The 24,788-nt window shown below is 36.5% G+C and overlaps 1 protein-coding gene across 20 annotated transcripts in view; it reads right to left on the reverse strand.

Annotated features, from left to right (window-relative positions):
• The window catches only part of PPFIA2 (PTPRF interacting protein alpha 2), a 544,821-nt gene that overhangs the window by 333,182 nt on the left and 186,851 nt on the right, over positions 1-24,788 (reverse strand). For 2 of the 20 annotated variants that reach the window (XM_058308498.2, XM_058308496.2), the window contains exon 1: positions 6,817-7,288. The exons of 16 other annotated variants lie outside the window; for them this stretch is intronic. In XM_058308498.2, the coding sequence (XP_058164481.1) occupies positions 6,817-6,897 (81 nt within the window). In that variant the 5' untranslated portion in view covers positions 6,898-7,288. Of the gene's footprint in view, positions 1-6,816; positions 7,289-24,788 lie in introns of those variants that run through there. 2 more of the 20 variants (XM_058308497.2, XM_058308499.2) reach the window with 2 other exon arrangements.

Genomic DNA, 24,788 nt, shown 5'->3' on the forward strand with positions numbered 1-24,788 from the left:
CTTCTGACCTCTAGGTCTCCACCTGTGCCTTTTTTTCTGTCTGACTTTTACCCTGCTTATAAAGGACTCCAGTAATCTAAATTACAGTTCAATCTGATTTACTTGTACCACACCTTAACTGAAGTAATAATCTTGAAGAGATCTTATTTATAATGGGTTCACACCCACAGGAATGGACTAAGTTTAAGAACATGTTTTTCCTGGGTACATAGCTCCAAACCACCACATGGAGATACATTAATTAATGGAAATAGAGAGAGGGACATTTTACTTGAATTCAGTTTCAGGTATGATATTCAAAGAGGGGTTGAAAGGGAATGTTTGTTTTCAAAATGTATTTACAAGACAAAGCAAGCTCACTCATTCAAGAGACAGGAGCATCGGACTTGAATTAGATTCAGGGGTCATATTCATGGATGGATGGTAAGGAAAATAGCTTCTAATGTGTATTTATAAATTCAAGCACACACACACATAAAATGATGATAATTCTAGGTAAGTCAATGCAGCCAAGTGTTTAATTTTTCCACACCCTTCTCTCTCCTCATTCACTGCCAAGGTCATTTCTTCCACTTCCAAGGTAACTTCTCTACCCTGTAAGCAGCAGTATTCCACCTTTATATCTACCTCAGGAAGACCTCTCTTCTGAGAGCCAAACCCGTGTTTCCATCTGTCTTTTCACCCTTCCCCAAACTGAACTCAGTATATTATTTTCTAAACCTGTTCCTCTTCCATACTTCTCTCTCCCACTGAAAACTTTGGGGATAGGTTTGCCTTTTCCTCTCAACTTCTCTTCTGTCTCTTATATTCAATGAGTTAGTACACTCCTTTGCATGTATCTCTTAACCATGTTTCCCTTTTCCTCTCAATGTCTCAGCTCACATCCTTGTTACCACTGGTGTGGACTATGGACCACACCACTGTGGCTGATGCTGACCGAGCTATTGCTGACCACAAGTGCATTTGATGCTTCACTCAAGAACTAAATTGTTTCTCTACTTTCAGTTTCTCTCTCTTCTTGATGCTACCTGAAATAGAGAGCTATTTTAGTGAGTGAATGTATTTGTGGATCCCAGTCTTGGAATCTTACAATTATTTATGTATTTCTAGAGGGAGGCCATTCTAAACCAGGATATCAGGAATACCTATATGACACTGAGTAAGGCATTCTTCTTTTCAATTTCTAATTTACTAATCTTGTCTGTGTGCCAGTCACTGTGCTTGCTGCTGGTTGATTCAGCTGTGAAAAGAAGGACCTAGTGCCTGTCTTCATGGAATGTACAGTTTAGCTGACTTCTACTAACCAGAAACTCCTGCAGACAGAAAGTTGCAATTTCCCACCTGGAGCCCCAGGGGCAAAAATAATAACTTATTTTTCTGGTTGGACTCAGTAACATAAAGAGAATTCTTAAATAACAAAGGTGTACACTTAGGTCAGATATTTCTACTCAATTTCTCTTTTTGTCCCTCAATGCAATTTCAAGATATAAGTTTATTGGCACTTTTCTTGCTATAAAAATGTATTTCCATCTAGGAGAACACTGTGTCACTAAAGATTAAATGATGTTCTTAACTAAATGAAAGTCTGTAAGTTTAAAATCCTATAATGCCATAGTACAATTTATTGATATAATAGAGAATAATTTCTTTAAGTTTCTACCATAGCAGACCAACAGGATTCAAAATTATGTTCCTTGGAATATTTTTGCTGTGTTTAATCATCAACATTTAGGCAACAGAATATAGGGAAAAGAGCATGGGTTTTTGTGTACCCAAACCCAGTCAGGAACTCTGTTACTTACTGTCTACATTATTAATGACGATTTGGTTACCTTTTATGAGCATCAGTTTCTTCAACTGTAAAGTAAAGAAATAAGAATATACATGGGAAGCCAGTTGCATGGGTCACAAGATATTGGACACTATTGCATAATAATAAATCATAATATCTTATCTGGATGTTTTTTGGAGCCACAAATCCTTTCCTCTACTTTCAGTCCTATCATCCAGCCAAGGCAACATCCAGTAGCAATCTTGCCACTCTTCTCCGAAAATCCTTACATCTCAAGTTCATGATCCTGAGGATACCATTCAAATCTCTCTTTATAACTGGAATTGTTCATGTTATTTTTAGCTATGTTCTACCTCAAATTTATGTTCCAGTTAAACTAAACATTGTTTTTCCCACATGCCGGTAGTAATTATGAACATGCTGGTCCACCCATTTGAAACACCTCTTGAGTTATCTCTACCACTCATAAGCATGACTGTATACAATTGACAGCAGACAATTGGCAAAAGATCCTCAATTTTCTCATTTACCTGAGGACCTATGGCTATATTACTATGCGATATAGTAATATATTAGAGCCAAGGGGATTGTCTTCTTATCACCTCTATAAGTATATCTTTTTTTTTCTTTTTTGGATAACTTAAAATGCTTCATTTTAAAATTATCAAAATTGTGAAGGTACATTGTGTACCAAAGAATGGAAAAATAATGGTTGAACCTTAGGCAGAAATACAATGATAGGACATAGAAATTTTGGTTCTTTGTTGAAAAATGATAATCACTTCAACCTTCTTTGGTCACAAAGACATGGTACCTCTTAATAATTACCAGTTATAATTTTTGTGTGAAATTCTTCATATACCAGATATTTCTGACATACTTATGAGTTTTCTATATCATCCAAGTGGTAATTTTATATGCCAACTGGAAAAATGTTTGCTAAGCAAATTTTAAAATTCCCTTGATAAAATAAGAAAACTTAATTAATAAAGAATGATAAGGCTGTAGAAGAAAAAAAATGTCGAAAAGGTTTCGACTAGTTGCCATAAAAATATATTCCTAAAAACAATAAAATAAAAGATTTTCCTTAATCACTCATGTAATTGTTACATATTTTGAAGAACTCAATAGTGGAACAAAAAGGTCTAGTATAAAGCAAACAAGTATACCTTTATAAATCTTTCGATATTTTACCTATTAATATACAATTACACCTCACCAATTGCAACATTGTAAAAGAAATATTAGTTGCTAATTGTACTAAATGCTCATATTATAATCATTTGCCTTTTAAATATCTGCCCCGGTGTATTAAGCAGAGTTATCATCAGTATTCATTTGCTAGGGACACAGATTAATAAAACATTTTTGGGATTACAACAAAGCTTAATAAGTACATTAATAGTGAAAAGAACAGTCAAAGGGTATCAAAGAAATGACATTTAATACAGCATGCAGGAATGACCAAAGGCTTCACAGGGGAGGTAACACTTGAGACAAATCTTCAAGACTTATCTCTGGGGGCTGAATCAGTGAAGAGGCAAAAATAACCATAGAGAGGCACAGACACACCACTTTCTGGGAAAGCAAGTAAAGTGGAATGTTGCATTTTCCTCAGATCATGAAGAGCTTGGTGCTAAGCTAGAGAGATGGACTCTATTCTTTAAAGAAAGGAAATACATGAAGTATTTTAAGCATAGAGATGAGATTACTATGTTTTCACATTTTATGGTAAAGTGTCTTTCTCTTGTTTTCAGAGGGTATAAATGGGCAACATAGTCGGTCACTTTTACACCAGTTCAGGTAGATAATGTTTATATTGCTAGGATTTAATAGCAATGAAAGGTATCCTAAACAAAAATAATTCCATTGTGGGCTCAATAGATAAAATTGCTCCTGTTAGAAATGAATTCCTTTGGTTTACAGAGGCAGTTTGCAAACTTTGTTTTAGTTTTTGTTTTGTTTTGATTGTAGCTAACCATTTGTTGTGGTTGTTGTTCATGGAAAATTTCATAGAAGTCCAATGAATAAAACAGCTAAATGTAGAATAAGGAAAAATTATGAGCTTCAAAAGTTCCCCAGCCCTTCTCTCTATTGCAACTGCTGACAAACTCCCATGAAAACTTAGGGCTGTACAAACACTGTTTGAAAACCACTGAGTGAAGGCATTTAATTTCTAGGAAATGAGAGGAGCCGCAGTGTTCAGAAATACCTCTGGGAGGAATAACATGTTAAGTCATCATTAACCAATCTAGAGTTTTAGTAGAGCAAAAAAGATGGCTTTATCTGAGAAAAAAATAGAGCTATTAAGGAACAAATGTGAAATCATGTTCAAAAAATCAATTTTATGGACAAAATTAAGGCGAATTCACTGCATTCTAATACCATTAATGCATTTAATTTTGTTTTAAAGTAGGGCCCCATTCAATCATTTCAAGCCCCATAAAATTGACAGTTCTAATCATGCAAATATTTTACATAGTCTTTTCCTTAAGCAGCACATAATTTTAAATATTCACCAAGCAAAGTGCATTTTATACAACCATACTGTAGGACATGATTTTTGGTGATAATTCACTAAATATACAGTTCAGTTTGGGTTTGGGCATCATCTACATTCCAAGCACTTCTGAATATAATAATGCAGACAAAAGTGTGTTCCTAGTAATATAGAGATAAGAACTCAGAAATGAGGAAAATAATTTAAATTTTGATTATGTATTTGATATTCAATCCGAAAAGTTTTTGTGTGTTTGTGTGTATGTATGTGTAAGCAAGGATGCATTTGGCTAAAATGAAATCTAATGAGAAAGAAAATCTTGTACTTAGAATATTCTTTAGTTTCTCATTTGTCATCCTTCCACCTGGTTTAAGCTTCTTAGGTAAAATACATTCTAAATATTACTGTATATTGAGAATGTACATTTCAGCAAAAATGACAGGATAGTTTGAACATTTAATGAGAAGATAAAACTGGAACAGTATTATTCATGCTAAACTATTTTAATGTTTTTACATGTGTTCACTCCTGTGCTAGAATAATTTTAAGAAAGTAAGCATTAAAATCCCAAGTCTTTGGTTCAGAATAATTTCAGACATTCATTTATGCCATTCCATAATGAGAACCGTTTTTGAAAACTTAACTAATCATTTTCTCAAGATATATTTTTTGACAAATGGTGTGCTACTTTTACAGCATCTCATTTCCTGTTACTGTATTTCAACCAAAGAAGATATGGTGCCTTAAAAAAGTTAAATGTATATAAATAATAAGAAAAATCATGCACAATTTTGTCCTTTGAAAACAAAGGAGTCAACTTTAATAAACCTTTATCTTCGTGCTTTAAATATCATCTTTCTTCTCTCTTCTCCACCAAAAACAAAAACCAAACAACAGCAACAAGAAGATAAATGCCCAAACTTAGACGCACATTGTCTGTTATCATAAATCTCAGGATCACATATTTTATGATATTACAAAGCTTAGAATAGAAATCATATTTGGCAACGTTTATATTTTATCTGAAATTCTAGAATTTTTGCACAAATGTGTTACATCAACAACAAAAAAAAGAGTGGTTAAAAAATCATTCCAGTATGTTTTCAAAGAAAATCACCTGCCAAGAAAGGTGTCAGTAATATCTTTACAGAAGGAATTGTAAAAAGCCTGTGTCATGATTGAGCATATGGAATTTACTGACCCTTAAACTTTGAAAGACTGAAGTAGAATACTAATGTCAAAAGCTGCCCCCAAGAGCTAGCTACAGGATATTATAAAGAGTGTTTATATCTCAGTGTTCAGAGAAGGAAAAAAAAGTAATAATTGTGTAGAACAGCCTCAGGGCACTTGAATTTTGAAGCACTGCCACAATAAGCAGATCACCACAGGGAAGAGAATATATTCTGTAACAGCACAGACTTCCACTATCACTAGACATCAGTGTAAAACAGGAAAAGCAACAAGATTAAAAATAGAAGTATAAAAAAGGGGAAAGGGAGAGAGTAATTATATCTACTGATTATTCTTTGCAAAGCTAAGCGACTTTAATAAATCTGATGTGCACTTATGCAAAGCATCCTTTAAAAAATTCTGACTACTTCTATTTTATTAATTCTCTGAATCTTTATATTTATTTTTATGGAATACTATTACCATATAGCTAAAATAATTAAGTGCCAGGCTGTTTATATTTGCAAACATAAAATATACTAAGAAGTTCATTTTCCCTTTTCATGTAATGATGATAGGACTGAATTACAAAGTAAACCTTGGTATTGAAAGATGCAATCTGGGAATAAAAATGAGATAAATCCTGATGTAATTTAGGTTTAACCACATTCTATATTGATGACTGATTTATTCATAGGTAATTTAGTAGATAACAGCTTTGAAACTCATATTTATATTTATGTTATAAATATTATAAATCATTTTGACTTTTTGATAACAAAAAATCTTCCATCTTAATCTCTTTCCACTTTGCCTCAAAATGAAAAGCAAACTAAACATAGTACTTAAGCCTCCTATATTACTGTTTGTAATACATATATTGCACACATTACAAAATTAAGTAGATTATATTAAGCTATGGACGTGAAATCCAAAACATTTTTCTAAGCCCAGAGGACATAGTGTACAAAGTTTCATAAAATATCTTTTAATTTTACTCTCTAAGTGAGGTATAAGGGAAGTAACTATAATGTTTACCATATTATAGTCATAAATAACACTATCAGGAGACATAGCACATCTCATAAACCATCAAGGACGATGCTATATTAAAATCTGAAATCACTGTGGAGAATGGAGTGCTCAATATTATTTTGCTTGAATTCACAGAGTATCCTAATGCCACACGATTTCCATATTTTAAAACAGATTATACTGACATGCATAATAGCCACATCTACATGCTCTTTAATTCTTTCACACTTTGTGGTTTTCCTTTCTTTTTATTTCTGTTTATTAAAAGTTTTCAATATATTAACTCCCTAAGTAGTGAAACCATTTAAAGCACACTTACTTGGAAAGTGTAAAACCGAGTCCCATTAGGAGGATGCACTTTAGGGGAGCCAGAAACGGTGCTCATATCCGAGAAAATCATTTCTGATCACAGAGACAATATAATCCACAAGGAGCTACAGATGCAGAGCAGAGAGCTTAGCGTACAGATAAATCCAAGCATACATTGAGGGAGGCTAGAGGGTAAAATGAAATCTGCCCCATCCTTTTCAGATACACAGTGATAGCATTTTGAATATCTTTCTCTTGTATTTGAAATCTAAGCTGTAAAGGTCATCTGCTATGGACCTTTTGAGCAGCTAGTTCTTTAGAACATACAATTTTTTAAAAAAACAAAACTTAAAAATACAGAAGGAAAAAAGCAAGAACCAACAATAAATGGAGCTTGTGCAGTATCTGGCAGTGCTGTGGACCTGCCCATCTGTTCTCAGTGATAATCACCTCCCTCCACCACAGTCTAGCAGAGTGATTATGCTAAATATCCTGGTTAACCAATAACATACAGTTTCATTTCAGGGAAGCATGCACAGTGTAATTCAGAGGACCTCTTCTGACTAACCTGAAGCATATTTCACATTCTGTTTATAGCTGTATTTAGTAATAAATTATTGTTCCACCACTCTTATTTCTGTATGTTTCTAAATCTTTTTTGTCATTCCCAGTCTTTTAATATGATTTTAGTTCTTTTGTGAAGCTTTTTTACTTTAAGTAAAGAGTACTTTTATAATTTATAGATAAAAGCACACCATAGCTGGCTAGAACAAGGAGCAATGCCTACAATTCAGTAAAGTTGCACAGTACTAGGAATAAATAAAATGCACCAAATATCTTCCACTTTTTAACTCCTAAAGGACATCATGAATAGGCATGTTATTATTATTCTCTCATGTTTACCTTTTTAACTCAATAAAAATTAACCTTGAAAATTAATGCCTAATTTTGTTTTGAATGATCACAATTTCATTTAACATTTATACAAAACAAAGTATAGTTTATATACATGAAAATTTTTGTCTCAAGACCCAAAAATAGTACTTGTAAACATCTAGGATGTGTTGCAAAATATGCCCATTTTGCTATGTCTTTTAACATGAATTATTCAGTCTGTATAAAAGATCATATTCAGATGACTCGGCACCTTTTAGAAGTAAAAATAAATGTTCCATTTACACATGGTTCAAAGGTGAAGACTACAGGAGGACTGAAATGAGAATGAGCCAAAGTAGTGTCTTCATAAATGTATCAAAGATGAAATGATTAGACTTAATCAAGAACCAGAAAACCAGCTGCTTGAACCTGAGGCTACAAGAGGGCTATGATAGTGATGGACTCTTAAGGCTAAAATTATTATTTGTTTGTACTTTTGATTCTCTAATTATCTTCATATGTATACCAGAATATTATCTTTTGCTTTTAAGTTTTGAAGGGGAGGCAGGAAAGTGATTCTTAATTCCTTAGATGGGATTTCCACATTCTGGTAAATTATACACATAGGTAATCATAAAAATAGCAAACCAATAACAAGATGAATTTTTAATAAAATTTTTATTTGGGGAAATTTTTAGATTTACAGAAAATTTACAAAGGTAGCATCAAGTTCCTGTATACCTCTCACCTGGATTTCCCACTTGTAATTCTCATGGTACATTTGTCAAACTAAGAAACTGACATTATATTATTATTAACTAAACTCTAGACTTTATTTGGATTTCACTAAGTTTTCCATTAAACTCCTCTTTTTGCCCCAGGTTCTAATCCAATGTACTACAATTGAAACTGGTCTGGGATAATTTCTCAGTCTTTCCTTGTTTTTTTTTATGACCTTGAAAGTCTTGAGAAATACTAGCCTAGTATCCTGTAGTAGACCTCCCAATCTACTGTTTTTACCAATTATGTTTTTTGGATGTGCTTTTTTTTCCTCCTGAGTAGATTGGGGTTATGGGTTTTTGAAAAGACTGCCACAGAAGTGAAGTCCCCTTCTCATCACATCATAACAGAGGTTTCATGATATCCACAAAACATCACAATTGATGTTAAACTTCATAACTTGGTTAAGATCATGTTTGCCAGTTTTTCTCTACTGTACAGTTACTATTTTTCCCTTTCCATACTCTTTTCTTTGGAAATAAGTCACTAAATTTAGCACACTGTAACAGCATGTGTGTGTGTGTGTGTGAATTAAGCTCTGCTTCCTTGAAAGAGAAGTATCCACACATATTAATTAGAATTCTTCTATAAAGAAGATTTGTCTTTTCTCCACTGTGATGGTTAGGCTAATGTGTGAACTCGGCCATATAATGGTGCCCAGTTGTTTGGTCAAGCAAGCACTGGGCTAACTGTAATATTAGGGCATTTCATGGACATTAATCATCAGTGAATTGATTGCATAGATGGTTGGTTATAGCTATAGTCAACTAAGTAGATTGTTGTAAGCAATGAGTGATGTTTCATCCAATAAGTTGAAGGCTTTAAAAGGGGAAGTGATTTCAACACGCAGAGAGAATTCCCATTTCTCCTTCAGACAGCCAGAATTACTGGGAATTTATCAAGGATCTTCATCTGAGCCCCTGGTTTGTAGCAGGCCCTGAGGAGTTCGGACTTTTGCATCCCCTCGGTCTAGTGAGACAGTTTTATAAAATCTCATGCTATTTACAGACATCTCCTTTGGTTCTGTTTCCCTAGAGAACACTGACTAATACATTCTCCATTTATTTATTTTTTCAATCATTTATTTATATCACTATGACTCATGTATATTTATTTTAGACTTTGGGTTGTAATCTAATACTACATAATCTAATTTTTCCATTTAAAAATATCGAAGGTTATCATTCATACATGAACATATATAATCAATAAGTGTATACGAAAAGTTGTGAACTTACAAAATGTACATGCATAACATACATAGCTCCTATACATCACCCCACCACCAACATCTTGACTGTACACTTTGAATGGATTGTACAAGGTGTCAGACTATATAACACTGTGAATCTTGTGGTGGATGATGGACTGTGATTAGCAGAATAAATATGAAAACATTCTCTCATGAACTATAACAAATACATAATTCTAATATAGGGTGTTAATAATAGGATGGGTTGGGGGAAATTACATCAAATGTAAGATATGGACTATAGTTAGTAGTAGTATTTTGATGATACTCTTTCATCATTTGTAACTATGTAATTCATTTGGTTGCTCAAGTTGTCTCAGCTTTGGCCATTTGGAACTCTTTCAGGTTGGCTCCTGTGTCCCATTGACTACCATCATCCTTTTGTTTTCTGAGCTCTCAAAAGTTACTTTTAAACTTGATTTTTTGGGGGTATAAATCATTTATCATTTGCTAAAACTGTTAGTCTCCTTAACTATAACTCTAATTATCATTGTAGGTGGACTTGAAAAATCACATTTCCTTTTTCTGTAATCATTTAAGCAATTAATATTGAATGACTTTTGAAATTAATCTCTTTTTCCCCTTGTGATTCATTAATTCACCTGGGAGTCATTCAAATGGACTGTCAATTTTTTTTTAGAAGTCTATGTAAGCTTACTAGCTATGGTAGTTATTGATGTTTGTAAAATTTGGGTTCTCCCATTCCAGATACCTGTTAGGACTACACTTCCTTTGTGTTGGTAAGGACACATAACTCGTATACCCCAAAGAGCTGTGATTGAAAATGATAGGACCTTTGAGCCAAAAATATTTAAATGCTCATTTGAGACCCTCCGAGCTAACTCTTCTCATCTGCAGAGTGGCCAGCAACTCTCAAGCTTACGGCTGATCTCAGAGCATGGGTCCTTGAGAAACTATGATGAGCATAGCGGTACTACCCAGCCCCTCACCTTCCTACCAATCCATGACAGGCTTATAGTCTGAGTAAGAAATGAACCTTTGCTATATTCAGCCACTGATATTTTGGGGCTGTTTGTTACTGCAGCTAATATAAATTTATCTGAAAAGTAGTTAACTATAACATGTTAGTAGCAATTCCAAAATACAAAAAGCTCTGAAAACTAAAAGTTTTCAGAACTCATTTGGTGACAAACCTGACATGAAAATGTGTCAAGTTTTCAAACTTATATGGTTGAAAACCTGACACAGGACAAGGTATATTCTTTATTTATCCAGCTCAGTGGGAATATTATTAGAAATAGTAATGCATTTGATTGTGAGATGTTGCCATAGACCCAGCCAGCAGTGTTGCTTTCTGCCCTTAGACATAAATAGTTTGAAAAACTATGTAGTCCCTTTTCATCATATATTTAAATGGTTGAAAAGTATTTCATTTCCAGCATATTGTAAATATTGAATTAAAAAACAGAGCTGTTATAACCATCTTTTAGATGTACCAATTGAAATATAAATACCATAGAAATTTAATCTACCATCATTCATTTAAAAACATAGAGAATTGAAAAGCTCTTAAAAATTGGAAATTTTATATTTCTTCTGTTCCTTGAATTTGTATTTCCTTTCTTTCCTCCAACAGAATTTTATTCTATGATATTATACTATTTCCTATTATATTGTTATGCTTTGAACTGTTTATTGATTACACTGTAATATGCTACTACAAAACTATGTATATAAATAGGTATTTAAAATCTTTTTTTATTTTTAAACTTCTGTATTAGTCAGGATTATTTACTGTTGGCAAAAGAGCTGACAGAAGATACCTGTAAATATTATGAGATTTTATAAAATTGTCTCACATGACTGTGGGGATACTTGAATCCAAATTACATAGCACAGGATGTAAGCCAGGAACTCCGATAAAAGTCCTTGATGAGTTCCCCAGGAGAAGTTGGCTGGCTGAAGTAGAGATGGGAAGTCTCTCTTCTGACTGCTGAAATCACTTCTCCTTTTAAGGTCTTCAACTGATTGGATGAGATGCCTCTCATTGCTGAAGGCAATCTCCTCAATTGATTGTAGATATAATCAGTCATAGATGTAATCAACTTATTGATGATTAAAGTTCACAAAATGTTCTCACAGTACAATTTAGTCAGCACTTGCTTGACTAAACAACTGGGCACCAATACCTGGCTGAGTTGACACATTAACCTAACCATCACTGTCTACCCCTTGTCAAGGTGGCAGGCATACAGCTCATTTTAAAGTATAATTAATCTCTAAATAAAAGTAACAGACTTTTTTTTTCTCTAACAATACTCAACTCTCTTGCATACATCCAGAAATGCACCAAATCCCTACAGAATAGGGCGAAAGTCTTTGGGAAACATTCACTCTTAAATTTGACATCCTCTAATTTGAATATTACAACATGAAACTAATTCAACTTATGTCATATGATAAGGGGATAAGACAGGAAGAAAAGGATATTTGTTTTATGAAAATATACAAACACAATCAAGACAAGGAAGAAATACTCATAACCATTACAATCCTTATTTCTGTAACTGGTCACATAGTCATAGTTCATATTTATCAGTACCTTCTTCCACTATACAATCCATGTTCCCTTTACACTCAGTAAGCACGTCAGCTGGCTGTGGTTCTTTGCCTGATGGGGTGCCCAAACCTTCATTCCTGAATATTCTGGGCCATTGTTATTCCTGCCTAGATTGAGTTGTTGCAGTTTTCCAATAACTTTAATCACAAGGCATGGTAATTCTAAGAGATACACTAAGGGATCTTCTGTTTTTCAGGCAAACTCTTCTTCACTTCCATTGTATAATTGCAGTCATATTTCCCCTTGATAGTCAGGATCAATGACCCCAACCAGTACTGTCATTCCCATTTTTGCCTGTTGATTCAGAAGCATGAGGGGCCCAAAGTGGCCAGGTGGCAGTCTTTATTTCCAGTTCAATGGAACCATTGTTGTGTCTTCAGATGGAAGTATTCGTCCTTTTGGAACTAAGACCATAGACCAGCAGAGCTTAAAGGTGCAGGGGTAGGAAGCAAAAATTTTCCTAGATGATAACTTGGGGGTAATAGTGTGTGTTGTCACTCCTATTTCCACTGCTTGATTCCTAAACCAGGGTATCCTGACTATGGAAGAAACAGCATCATAGAGTGGATTCTGATTTAGAGTATACACAGACTCCTAGAGAACATTGCCCGAGACCTGCAAGGTATTGCCACCTATTTGGTGCTGTAATTGGGTCTTCAGAAGGGCATTCAATGGTTCTATCAATCCAGCTCCTTCAGAATGATGGGAAATATGGCAAGACCAGTGACTTTCATGAGCATGTGCCCATTTCCACACATCATTTGCTGTAAAGTTGGTTCCTTGATCAGAAGCAAGGTTGTGTGGAATACCATGAGAGTGCATAAGGCATTCAATAAGTCCATGGATGGTAGTTTTGGCAGAAACATTGTGTGCATGGAAGGCAAACCATATCCAGAGTACATGTCTATTCCCATTAGAGCAAATCACTGTCCCTTCCATGATAGAAGTTGTTTCAGTTTGCTAAACTGGTGTTGATATAAAGTACTGGAAATGGGTGGCTTTCATAAAGGAGATTTATTTGGGGTAAAAACTTACAGTTCCAAGGCCATGAAAAGTCCAATCTAAGTCATCATCAGAAATGCTTTCTCACCAATTCAGTTACTTTTGATACTGAAGTGTTGCCATGTGGTGAAGCAAGACAGCTGTGGATCTCTGCCAAGGTTCTGATTTCCTCCTCTGGGCTCACCATCTCCTCTTGAGCTGCTCCATGGGCCCAGCCTCTTGGAATTTTGTGCTTCAGTGATACTGTAGTCCTCTCTCTTACATGGCAGGATCTAACATGGTGACTTCCTTTTCCTGTGTCTATCTGTCTGAGTGAGTCTCTCCCTGTGTTTCATTTGTAACTGACCCAGCAAGGGGATGGAGATTCAATCTGAGGCATGCCTCACTGACATAGTACAACCAAAAGCCCTAAAGTTATCCTATCAAGTAATCTAATCAAAGGTGCCTCAACTGGATTTAATGCAATCAAAGGATATCACAGCCAATGGAATAGATTAGATTGCAAGCATAATAATTCTCTTTTTGGGATTCATAAAATAATTTCACACTGTTACACTCCACACTTTGAATTATAAAAAGACATTGCAATATTCCAAAAACATTAAATCATTTCAATAGCAATGTTAAGTACAAAATCACATCAAAATAAGTTTTAGGAGTACAATTTGTCTTGGGTCAAAAGCCCCTTCTGGCTGCAGACCTGTGAAACTTACAAAACAAGTTATCTGCTTCCAATTGAAAAAGAAAGACAGTCATAGGATAAACACTTGCATTACCATAAGGAGAGATTGGGAAGGAAATGTGTCATAGGTCCCCAATGGTTCTGGAAACCTTCAGGGCATACCTCATTAGATTTCAAAGTCTGAGAGTCATCCTTGTTACAATGGTTTCTTCTTCTCCTCAGTGCCTCATGGGGATTGACCCTTTCCTGAGACTTGCCCAGTGGCCATTTTCTCAGTTCCACCCTCATCAATCATCTGGGTGGTAACTGAAAGCACCAGATCTCACCCTCCAAGAGCATTTGGGTGATGGTAGCACTTTCCACAACCTCTGGGGAACAGACACAATCCCCTTAGTACAGTGAGGTGGTGGCAACATTCTCCATAATCTTTGGCATGCAGGCCCAACCCCCTCAGAATAGTGGGGTGGTGACCTAACTCTTCCTAGTCTATGAGGAACAGCCCCATCCCTCCCAGAGAAGTGGGTGGTGACATAACTCTCCCCAACCACCAGGGAATATGCTTCACTCTCTCTAGCCTGGGATAGTCAAAGTCTCCCTGAACAAGGGATTGGATCATCCACCTTCTTTATTTTTTTAATTTATTTTTATTTTTTTGTCATTTTTTTAATGTTACATTAAAAAAATAGGAGGTCCCCACATACTCCCCACCCCCCTCACCCCACTCCTCCCATAACAACAACTTCCTCCATCATCATGGGACATTCATTGCACTTGTATCCACCTTCTTTAAATGTAAGGGTAAACTCACCCTCTCTGTACACATGGGTGGGGTCTTCTCTTGGCCCAAGGAGATATTTAATTCCAGACCTCAGATTCATAGTTTTCTCTTGAAACTGTTTTCCCTTCAATCTCTCCCCATCCTATCTCTTTTAGTTCAGGTTGACAGTGGTTTTGTTCATACAGATCTCACAAAAAGCTTTGTTGGGTTAGCATGCAGGAAACAGGTCCAAGCCATCAGACAGTAAAACTTTCCACAAGTCCTTCCTGGATAATTGCATTTCCAATCCTGACTTACAAGTTTCAAGTTAAGTCTTAACATGAGCCACTATTCTCGGGGGGCTTGTTTTCCAGAAGCTTGGAATTTCCGAAAATCAGTCTCTGGTTTCTTTGTGCCCAGTAATTTGGTTCTAAGTTTATCTCTTTACTCTTGCATTTTCTATAAACTGCAAGTAGAAGCCAGGTTGTATTTTCCACTTTTATTCTGGAAATCTCTTAAGCTAAATGTTCAAACTCATTATTTTCAAATTCTGCCTTTTATCTAACCTCAGGAGTCAATTTTGCTAAGTTCTCTGCAACTTTAAAACATGAATAGCCTTTCTTCCAGTTTCCAATAATAGTTTATCATTTTCTTCTAAGGCCTTCCTGGAAATAACGTTAGGGTCCATACTCCTATTAATAGTCTTTTCAAAGCAATCTAGACCTTTTCTATCAAGCATCTCACAACTCCCCCAAATATACCACTTACCCATTTATAAAACCATGCCAACATTTGTGGTATATTGCAAGCAGCACAACCCCACTCTCTTAGTACCAATTTCTGTTTTAGTTTACCAAAAGGGTGCTGATGCAAAGTATGAGAAATGGGATGGATTTTGTAAAGAGGATTTATTTGGAGTAAAAGCTTAGAGTTCCAAGGGTGAAAAGTCCAAACCAAGGCACCATCAGAGATGTTTTCTCACCAAAATCAGCTACTGCTGATCCTGGTATGTTGTCACATAGTGAAGAAAGATGGCCACTACTCTTTGCTGAGTTTCAGCTTTCCACTCTGGGATCACTGTCTCCTGTTGGGCTGCACCATTGACCCCACCTCTTAGGGTTTGGTGTTTCAGCAATCCTGTAGTCCTCCCTCTTAAATGGCAGGATCAAACTGTGTCTGTCTGTCTGAGTGAATCTCTTTCTATGTTTCATTTATATCAGATCCAGCAAGAGGCAGAGAACTCAACCTGAACCACACATCGGAGATGTAGTTCAATCAAAAATTCTAAAGTGATATCAAGTAATATAATCAAAGGTCCCTTGACTGAATTTTATGCAATCCAATGGTGTCACACCCAGAGGAATAGATTAGTTTACGAATAATATTTCTCTTTTTGGAGTTCATAAAATAATTTCAAACTGCCACAGAAGTAATCCAATGTAATCAACCTGCCACCAAGTAGCAGAATGATCACCTCAGAGAATGGTGTCATATCAGGGGCTGAGTGTGGGTCTCTGCTGCTGGTAGATTGGGCACACAGCAGTAACTGTAGCCAAGTTGGATTTGGTGAGGGGAATCCTTGTTCTTGAGCCCACGAATAACCTCCATTCCTACCACTATGGCCACTTTTTTTCATGAATCCATTGGGCATGACAGGTGATGCTGGGGAAAGAGGCTGACTGGTATGCAAAGAATGTGTCATCTTATCCACTGATTATTAAAAATCTTTCTTTGCTGAAGTCATCCCCTGATGAGTATTCATGTGGGACACAAATATGTTCATGTTTTTTGCCCACTCTGAAAGGTACATGCACATACCTCTTCCCCAGACCTCTTTGTCCCCAATTTTGTAATCATGTTCCTTCCAACACCCTGACTATCCAGTCAATGGATCAGCCGATGAATCAGTGTACAAGCACAACTCTGGCCATTTCTCCTTTCAAGCAAAATGAACAACCAGGTGCACTGCTTGAAGCTCCACCCCCTGGGAGTACTTCCCTTCACCACTGACCTTTAGGAACATCCCAGAAAGGGGTTACAGTGTTGCAGCTGTCCACTTTTGGATGGTACCTGCACAACATACAGAACCATCTCTAACCAAGACCCAAGTTTTCTTCTCCTCAGTCAGTTGATCGTCAGGAACTACTCAAGAGGCTATAGCTGTGGTCTGGGAAAGAGAAGGTAATGTGGCATTTGGGCCATTTTCTCAACTAATTTACTTATGCCTTCAGAACCCACTAGAGTCCTATCTCATATCCATTTTATGATTGAGTGCTGCTTTGTTTTCCCAACTTTATGTTTTGGCAAGTCAGATAACACACAGCTTATGATAGACAACTCAGGACTCACGGTAACTTGGTGACCCATAGATAAGTGTTTGATTTCTACTAAGGCACAGTATCTGGCCAAAAGCTGTTTCTCAAGAGGAGAAATGTTATCTGCAGAGGATGGCAGGGCTTTGCTCCAAAATGCTAAGGATCTTTATTGTGATTTTCCTCTAGGGGCATGTGAAAGGCTCCACACAGCATCTCTATTTGCCACTGCCACTTTCAATACCATTGGATCTGCTGGATCATTTGGCCCAAGTGGCCATGCAGCTTGCACAGCAGCCTAGACCTGTTGCAGAGCCTCCATTTGTTCCAGTTCCTACTTAAAACCAGCAGCTTTTTCTGGTCACTCTGTAAAGTACTCACTCTGCTGAGTAGTACACTCAAAGGAGGAATATGTTGTCTCCAAAATACAAGATGCCAACTAGGTGTTGTACCTCTTTTTTGGTCATAGGAGGGGTCAGATGCAACAACTTATCTTTCATTTTAGAAGGGATATCTTGAAATGCTCCACACTATGGACACTTAGAAATTTCTCCAAGGTAGAGGCCCTTGCATTTTTGTTGGATTTATCTCCCATCCTCGACATATAAATGCCTTACCAGTAAATCTAAAGTAGTTGCTACTACTGCTCAGTAGGTTCAATCAACATGATATCATCAAAGTATTGGACCAGTGTGATGTCTTATGGGAGGGAGAGATGATCAAGGTGCCTATGGACAATATTATGACATGGGGCTGGAAAGTTGATATACCCCTGAGGGTATATTGCTGGCTTTGACAGCTGAAATCAAACTGTTTCTGGTGGCCTTTATTAAGAGCAATTGAGAAAAAAGCCCCTTGCCAGATCAACAGTAGCATACCAAGTACAAGGGGATGGCCAGATTTGCTCAAGCAAAGATGCCACATCTGGAACAGCAGCTGCACTTGGAGTCACCACCTGGCTAAATTTACATCAATCCACTGCTATCCTCCAAGATCCGTCTTTTTTTCTGCACAGTACAAATAGGAGAGTTGAATTTGGATGTGGTGGGAATCACCACTGCTACTTCCTTCAAATCCTTGATTATGGCACTAATCTCTGCAATCCCTCCAGGAATCTGTATTGCTTTTTACTATTTTGCTAGATAGGGGAAGTTCTAGTGCCTTCCACTTAGTTTTTTCTACCATAATAGCCATCACTCTCAAGTCAGGGAACCAATGTGGGGATTCTGTCTGTTGCTGAGTATGTCTATTCCAATTATGTATTCAAGAACTGGAGAAATAACCATAGAATGGGTCTGGGGACTCACTGCACCCTCTGTGAGATAGACCTGAGCTAAAACTCCATTGATCACCTGAATTCCATAAGCCCTTTCTCTGATAGGTGGACCACAGTGACATTTTGAGTCTCCTGGAATTAATGCCATTTCTGAACTAGTGTTTAATAATCCCTGAAATGTCTGATCATTTCCTTTTTCGCAGTATACAGTTACCCTGCTAAAAGGCCATGGGTCTCTTTGGGGAAGACTAGGAGTAAGATTAACAGTATACATTATTGGCAATGTAACAGGATCCTTCATCAGGGAGACCTGGTCTTCCCCTTTTCAAGGGGCTCTGGGGCTGTACACCGTCTCAAGTCTGGGAATTGATTAAGGGACTATAACTCTCTGTTTCTGTCATTCAAGTTAGACTTTTGTTCACTTTACCCAGAACTCTGCTGTTTTAAAGATCAAGTAGGAATTTAGTAGACTGTCCATCTGTTTTATACCTAGGTACTCCACACTCTAGTAGCCAACACCTTAGGTCTCTGTGACTTAGACTATTTCAATTATTGCTTTGAGTCTGCTGTTCAGTGTGGTAACCAAACCCACCTTGACTTTGTCAATTAAGGACTGCCACTTGGCTTTTGCCAACCAGGGATCCCCTTGTTTTTAAGAATCCTAGTTCAGTGGCAACAGTTCCCTAGGTAATATCTGACCTACAGATAAGAACAACCAGCAAGCTCTTCAGGGAAATGGAGCTAGTCTCACAAACTTATTCTTCACAGTCCTGGTAAAAGGTGTGTCCTCTGGACATTCCTGGAGTGGGTAAGTAAGTCTTACAGGATAAATCCATTCTAACATTCCAGTCTCTCTGTGCCTTTGGATCCCCTCATATACAGTATACCAGAGTAAATCAGGCATGTCGACCTCAGACATTCTAGGTCATCTTTTGGTCCATGTTTCAGCCAGTCACCCAAACAAACTCTTAGAGCCCTTTCTAATCTCTCAAGCTACAACATTGAATCCAGAATCTCTGCTTAATGGTCCCATATCAATAAATTCAGCCTCATCTAACTTTATTTTCTTTCCAACATTATCCTATACCCTTAATATACATTCCCACACACATTGCCTGATTTCTGTCTCTATAAATAGTTAAACTCATACAGTTCTTTTGAAATATAGCATACTTCTTCATGGATCATACTTTGTACCTCTCCTTTGGGGACTTTTTAGGACTTTAGTCTAGTTATAGGTCTGGAAGAAAAGAGGGGTGTTGGGGGTGGGTAACAAGAAGGATTAGAAACATTTTACAAGCCAGTTACCTCAGTGCATTCTACTGCAGTTTCATCTGCTGAGACAGGATTCAACTCTTCAAATGAACATTGGATGCCAGACTCCTTGGTGCAGACTGAAGGTGGGATGGCTGTTTCTCCAGGACAGACTGAGGGTAGGAAAGGTGTGTCCTCAGGACAGACCATTTCTGGTTTATATGGCTATGTCTCAGCAGAATTTAGGGTTTCAAAGTCCTCACTACCACTATTATCAACCCAAATGGCTCCATCCAAATTTTCACAATTCTATCCCTTTCTAATCTATAACTTCACTTTAACAGCAGACACAAAATCAAGGTTGAGATTTTAGTTTCTGCTGTAACTGTACTACTCGCACAATGAAACTCTGGGTTTGGTTTCCAGAGATCTCAAGTCTGCACTGAAAGAAACAAAATTTTCTTTCAGGGCTCACATAGAAACTTTCACATCATTCATATAGCATTTAAGTTGCAAAATTAAAGTTTTCATCTCATCCCTTTATTTTATAGCCATCCAGCACGTTTAGAAATAAACAGCAAACTTCGTTGTAGCTTTTAACTCCACAAAATTCTGTTAAGGTGTTTAAAACACCTTAAAGAGTACACTGAACAGAGCTGCTCATTTTCTGTTAGTTTCTGATAAACACTCAGGGAACAAAGGTCATACTGGAAGAAGAAGGAGAGAAAGAGGAAATAAAGAAATAGGAGAGGATGGGCAAGAGATATCACTACAATTTGTACTATAAGTTTACAAAGCATTTTCTAGTCAAGCATTCACTTAGAAGTCATGCCAGAGGGAGTGAAATTTACAGCCCCTATGGACAGTAAGCCCTAATGAGTCAATATAATTGGCATATGGAAGCTAGTAAAGTACATTGCTACCTAAGTACTAATCATATATATTATCATATTTATCTTCCTCTGTATCTATACCCTTATCTTATATCACACACTCTATAAGATACAGCAAATATGACCCCATTTAGATAGCCAGTACCTCAAGTTTAGTTTTACTTCTGGATCTCCTACTTCCTGATAGTCAGAGCTTCTGCTCAGAGGGTTGCTTGCTTTCTTCATTCATTCATTCATTCAGTATATATATATATACTGAATATATATATATATTCAGTATATATATATATATATGCACACACACATATATATATATATATTCAGTATATATATATATATATATATGCACACACATCCCGTATTCAAATTATAAAACATTAAAATGGTATATTTCCTAATATTATTCCTTCTTTTCCCTTTTACATTTTCACAGTGTCTGTATGTGTTATTACGATGATAACCCATGAGCATCTTTAAACTACAAATATTAAATTGCATAAAATTTAGGATAAAGAAGGATTTGATTTGTTTCTTTTTTAGCCCTTTAACAGACTTATGTTGATTGATTAAAAGCACTCTGTAATTCTACAATTCAATAATTTCATTACAGTTTGTTATCTCATGTTCTTAAACATATGTTATTAGCCAGGTTCAATAGAAATCACCTTAAAACTGCAAGATAGTATGTGTTTCCTCATCAACTACTATGAATACCAGTTGCCTCCTAGTTCAAGTTTTTATAATAATAACTGTAGGAGTTTTTCAATTCTACTTTTCATAAGCATAAAAAGAGTTAGTTGAGAAATACTGGGCCCACCCTATGGCACAACAACTATAATAGATTATTATATATCACTTCTCAGCCTTTTGGCTAAGATCAAGCATAGATAATTATATGTTAAACTTAAACATGGATATACCCTATATACTCCATTACTTGGTACAGTTGTGATGTAAAATTTCAACCACTTCTTGTTAGAAACTGGTACACTTCTTAGATAGTTATAACTAAAGTAAATATTCCTGCTCTGGATCAATGTATATTCTCCACTTTTTTCACTATCCAGTTTCCATATATATTTTATACCCTCTGTGTGGGAATTATTTTATTAGATATAGAGAATTCTCAGTTTCTCATACAGAATTTGGATTTTTAAAAATTAGAAAGTAAATGTAATTCCTACATAAAATTTGAGATGGAATATGATTCCTTACTGTACAAAAGTTATGGCGTATACGAGTCTTATGTATCACTATCAAGGGACCACCACAATGCATGGAGATTATATTGGAGTTAGAGTGAATATCCAATAAATATTTGGAAAATGCTTAAAATATCTTCCTTTTTAGTTACTATTTATTTATTACAGGCATAGTATTACCTTCTACAAAACACTATAAAAAAGATATTTGGGAAGCAGACTTGGCCCAGTGGTTAGGGTATCCGTCTACCACATGGGAGGTCCGTGGTTCAAACCTCGGGCCTCCTTGACCCATGTGCAACTGGCCATGTGCAGTGCTGATGCATGCAAGGAGTGCTGTGCCACGCAGGGGTGTCCCCCACGTAGGGGAGTCCCACGCGCAAGAAGTGTGCCCCATAAGGAGAGCCGCCCAGTGCGAAAGAAAGTGCAGCCTGCCCAGGAATGGTGCCGCACACACCGAGAGCTGACAACAAGATGACACAACAAAAAGAAACACAGATTCCCACGCTGCTGACAACAACAGAAGCAGACAAAGAAGAAGATGCAGCAAATAGACACAGCGAACAGACAACCAGGGCGGGATGGGATAAATAAATAAACCTTAAAAAAAAAAAAAGAAAGAAAGAAAAGGTAGTGAGTTATTTAAAAAAAAAAGAGATATTTATTCCTTACGTATATAAATGGAGTCTTAGAGAAATTTTACAACTTGTCGAAGATCACATAGATAATAAGTGAGAAAATCAATGTTTTGAAATTAAGTCTGTCTAATTACAAAGCCACGACATAAATCAAAATTATGTCTTAGTGCTGCTTTAACTGCTACTTACTTTAACTCAGTGTATAAAATGAGCCAACCACAGGTCCAGTAAAAGTAACAGGAGAGGTTTGTGAACAAAGATCACATCTGAGTCTAACTCCATCACACTCAGGAACACAAACTCCAAAGTAGGGCCAACTGACATGGCACTGAACTCCATCTGCCATGACCATAGAACCTGTGGGTCTCTGTAGCCCTCAGAAGAACCAATATCTGGGGTTGTATCTACTTGAGCTGTCTCTGGGACTCTGCTGGGGTATGCATAATGGTGACCCCTCTGATAACCTCCTGGCTCTTTTTTGGAGACTCATAGCCATATAAACTCATTTGTCCTTTCCATTTCCCCCTTTTATTCAAGGTCGAAAAGCATTTTTAACTCCTGATATTAGTAGGCTGAGATATTCTGCTGGTCTGAGTTGACCCTTTTATTCAAGGTCATTTTCTAGTTACATCATCAGCTGGTACTTAGTAGTAATCCCTCGGCACCAGGGAGGCTCATCCCCTGGTCATGTCCCACACTGGGGGGAAGTCATGTCCCACACTGGGGGGAAGGCAATGCATTTACATGCTGAGTTTGGCTTCGAGACTGGCCACATTTGAGCAACATGGAGGCTCTCAGGAGGTAACTTCCTAAGAGCCTTTAAAACCCCAAAATGTTAGGGATATGGAAGACCCTAAAAATAATGTAGCATAGTGGTTTTAACTCAAGCTAAACATTAGCATTTCCTAGGGTGCTTTGGGTCTCAGCTTGAGATTTTTACCTAATTAGTTTAAAAATACTGTCACTTCAGTATTTTTCTAAAGCTCTCCACATGTTTTCAATGTGCAGCTACAGTTCAGAAGTACAATTATACATTGTAGTACAATTCTTTTATAATTATTTTTGTATTATAGTGAAACTATGAGAGGTAAAAATGTCCTGTTCTTGGTCATATCATGAAATCCTCCTACCTAATAGGACAGAGTTTCCCAGTGAGTATCTACAAATGGGTTCCAAGTATGCTGAGACTAGTTTCTCAGCCTCTGGGAGAATGAGAAAATCCTTCCAGATTTCCTGAGGAATCAAGGCAGAGTCTTGAAAATACCATTCATCAACTCTAGTGTACTGTAGAAGTACTGTTTTTCTACTTATGCCATGATATGAACAAGATTTGGAGAAGGAGTAACTAGTGCCTTCCTCCTCAAAATATACTAGCTAATAATTTTTCTTTGAGAATTGTCTTTTCATATTTTTTTTCATTAAATTACCCTTTTTTGCATTGGCATTCCTTCTCTAAGTCCAGGCTATGTGACCAGTGTGGTGATTTGAAGCTATATGTACCTCAGTAAAACATGTTCTTAAATTTAACCCATTCCTGTGGGTGTCAAGCCATTGTAAATAGGGCCTTTTGATAAGGTTACTTTAGTTAGGGTGTGGCCCGGTATAGAATAGGTCATAATCCTATTAATGTATTCTTTTATTGGAAGAATGAAATTCAGAAAGAGAGAAAGCAAGAAGCTGAACGTCAGCAGAACCTGGAAGAGAAGGTAAAGACCAGGAGATGCCGCTATATACCTTACTTTGTGACAAGCTAAGGACCTAAGACAGCCAGCAGCCAGCCCCAGAACACTACAGTCTTAGCAAAGAAAGCATCACCATGATAATGCCTTGATTTGAACTTTCTTTTAGCCTCAAAACCATAAGCAAATAAATGCCCATTGTTTAATGCAACCCATTTCAAGGTTATTTACTTAAGCAGTCTAGGAAACACAAACAATCCGTTTTGTGTTATTAGTGAAATTTAATGACCACATTTTAAAAATCCAGTAACTGGATACGTGATGATAAGGTTAAACACCACTTAGCAAATGATCTCAGCTAACTTAATTTTGTACATAGTGACACTAAATAATGTCCATCTCACAACTTTTAGCTGTATATGGAGACACCTAGAAGCCTATGGTTAAGTCACAATTTTGTAGCTTGCTGATTAAGAGGTCAGGGAAACACAGATTTAAGTATATTTTATCATGGTAAATTATGGGAATACATTAATTTCTTCAACTTATCCCCCTTGTACTTGACACTCATGGCACATAAATAAATGAAAAGAACATAAATATTAACATTTCATAATATATGCAGAAATTCTTATTACAAACACTGCTTTAATATCAGAAAGGCATCTAATTAGTAACATGATTACAGTACTCTGGACAGCAAAGAAAATGATGCTCCAGTCATATGCAATAAATATTAATTAGATTGAAGTGATAAAAAGCAAGGAATGGATGGTTATTTGAGTCCTGACTGTATTA

This window comes from Dasypus novemcinctus, chromosome 12, assembly GCF_030445035.2.
Source record: "Dasypus novemcinctus isolate mDasNov1 chromosome 12, mDasNov1.1.hap2, whole genome shotgun sequence".
NCBI classification, from domain to species: domain Eukaryota; kingdom Metazoa; phylum Chordata; class Mammalia; order Cingulata; family Dasypodidae; genus Dasypus; species Dasypus novemcinctus.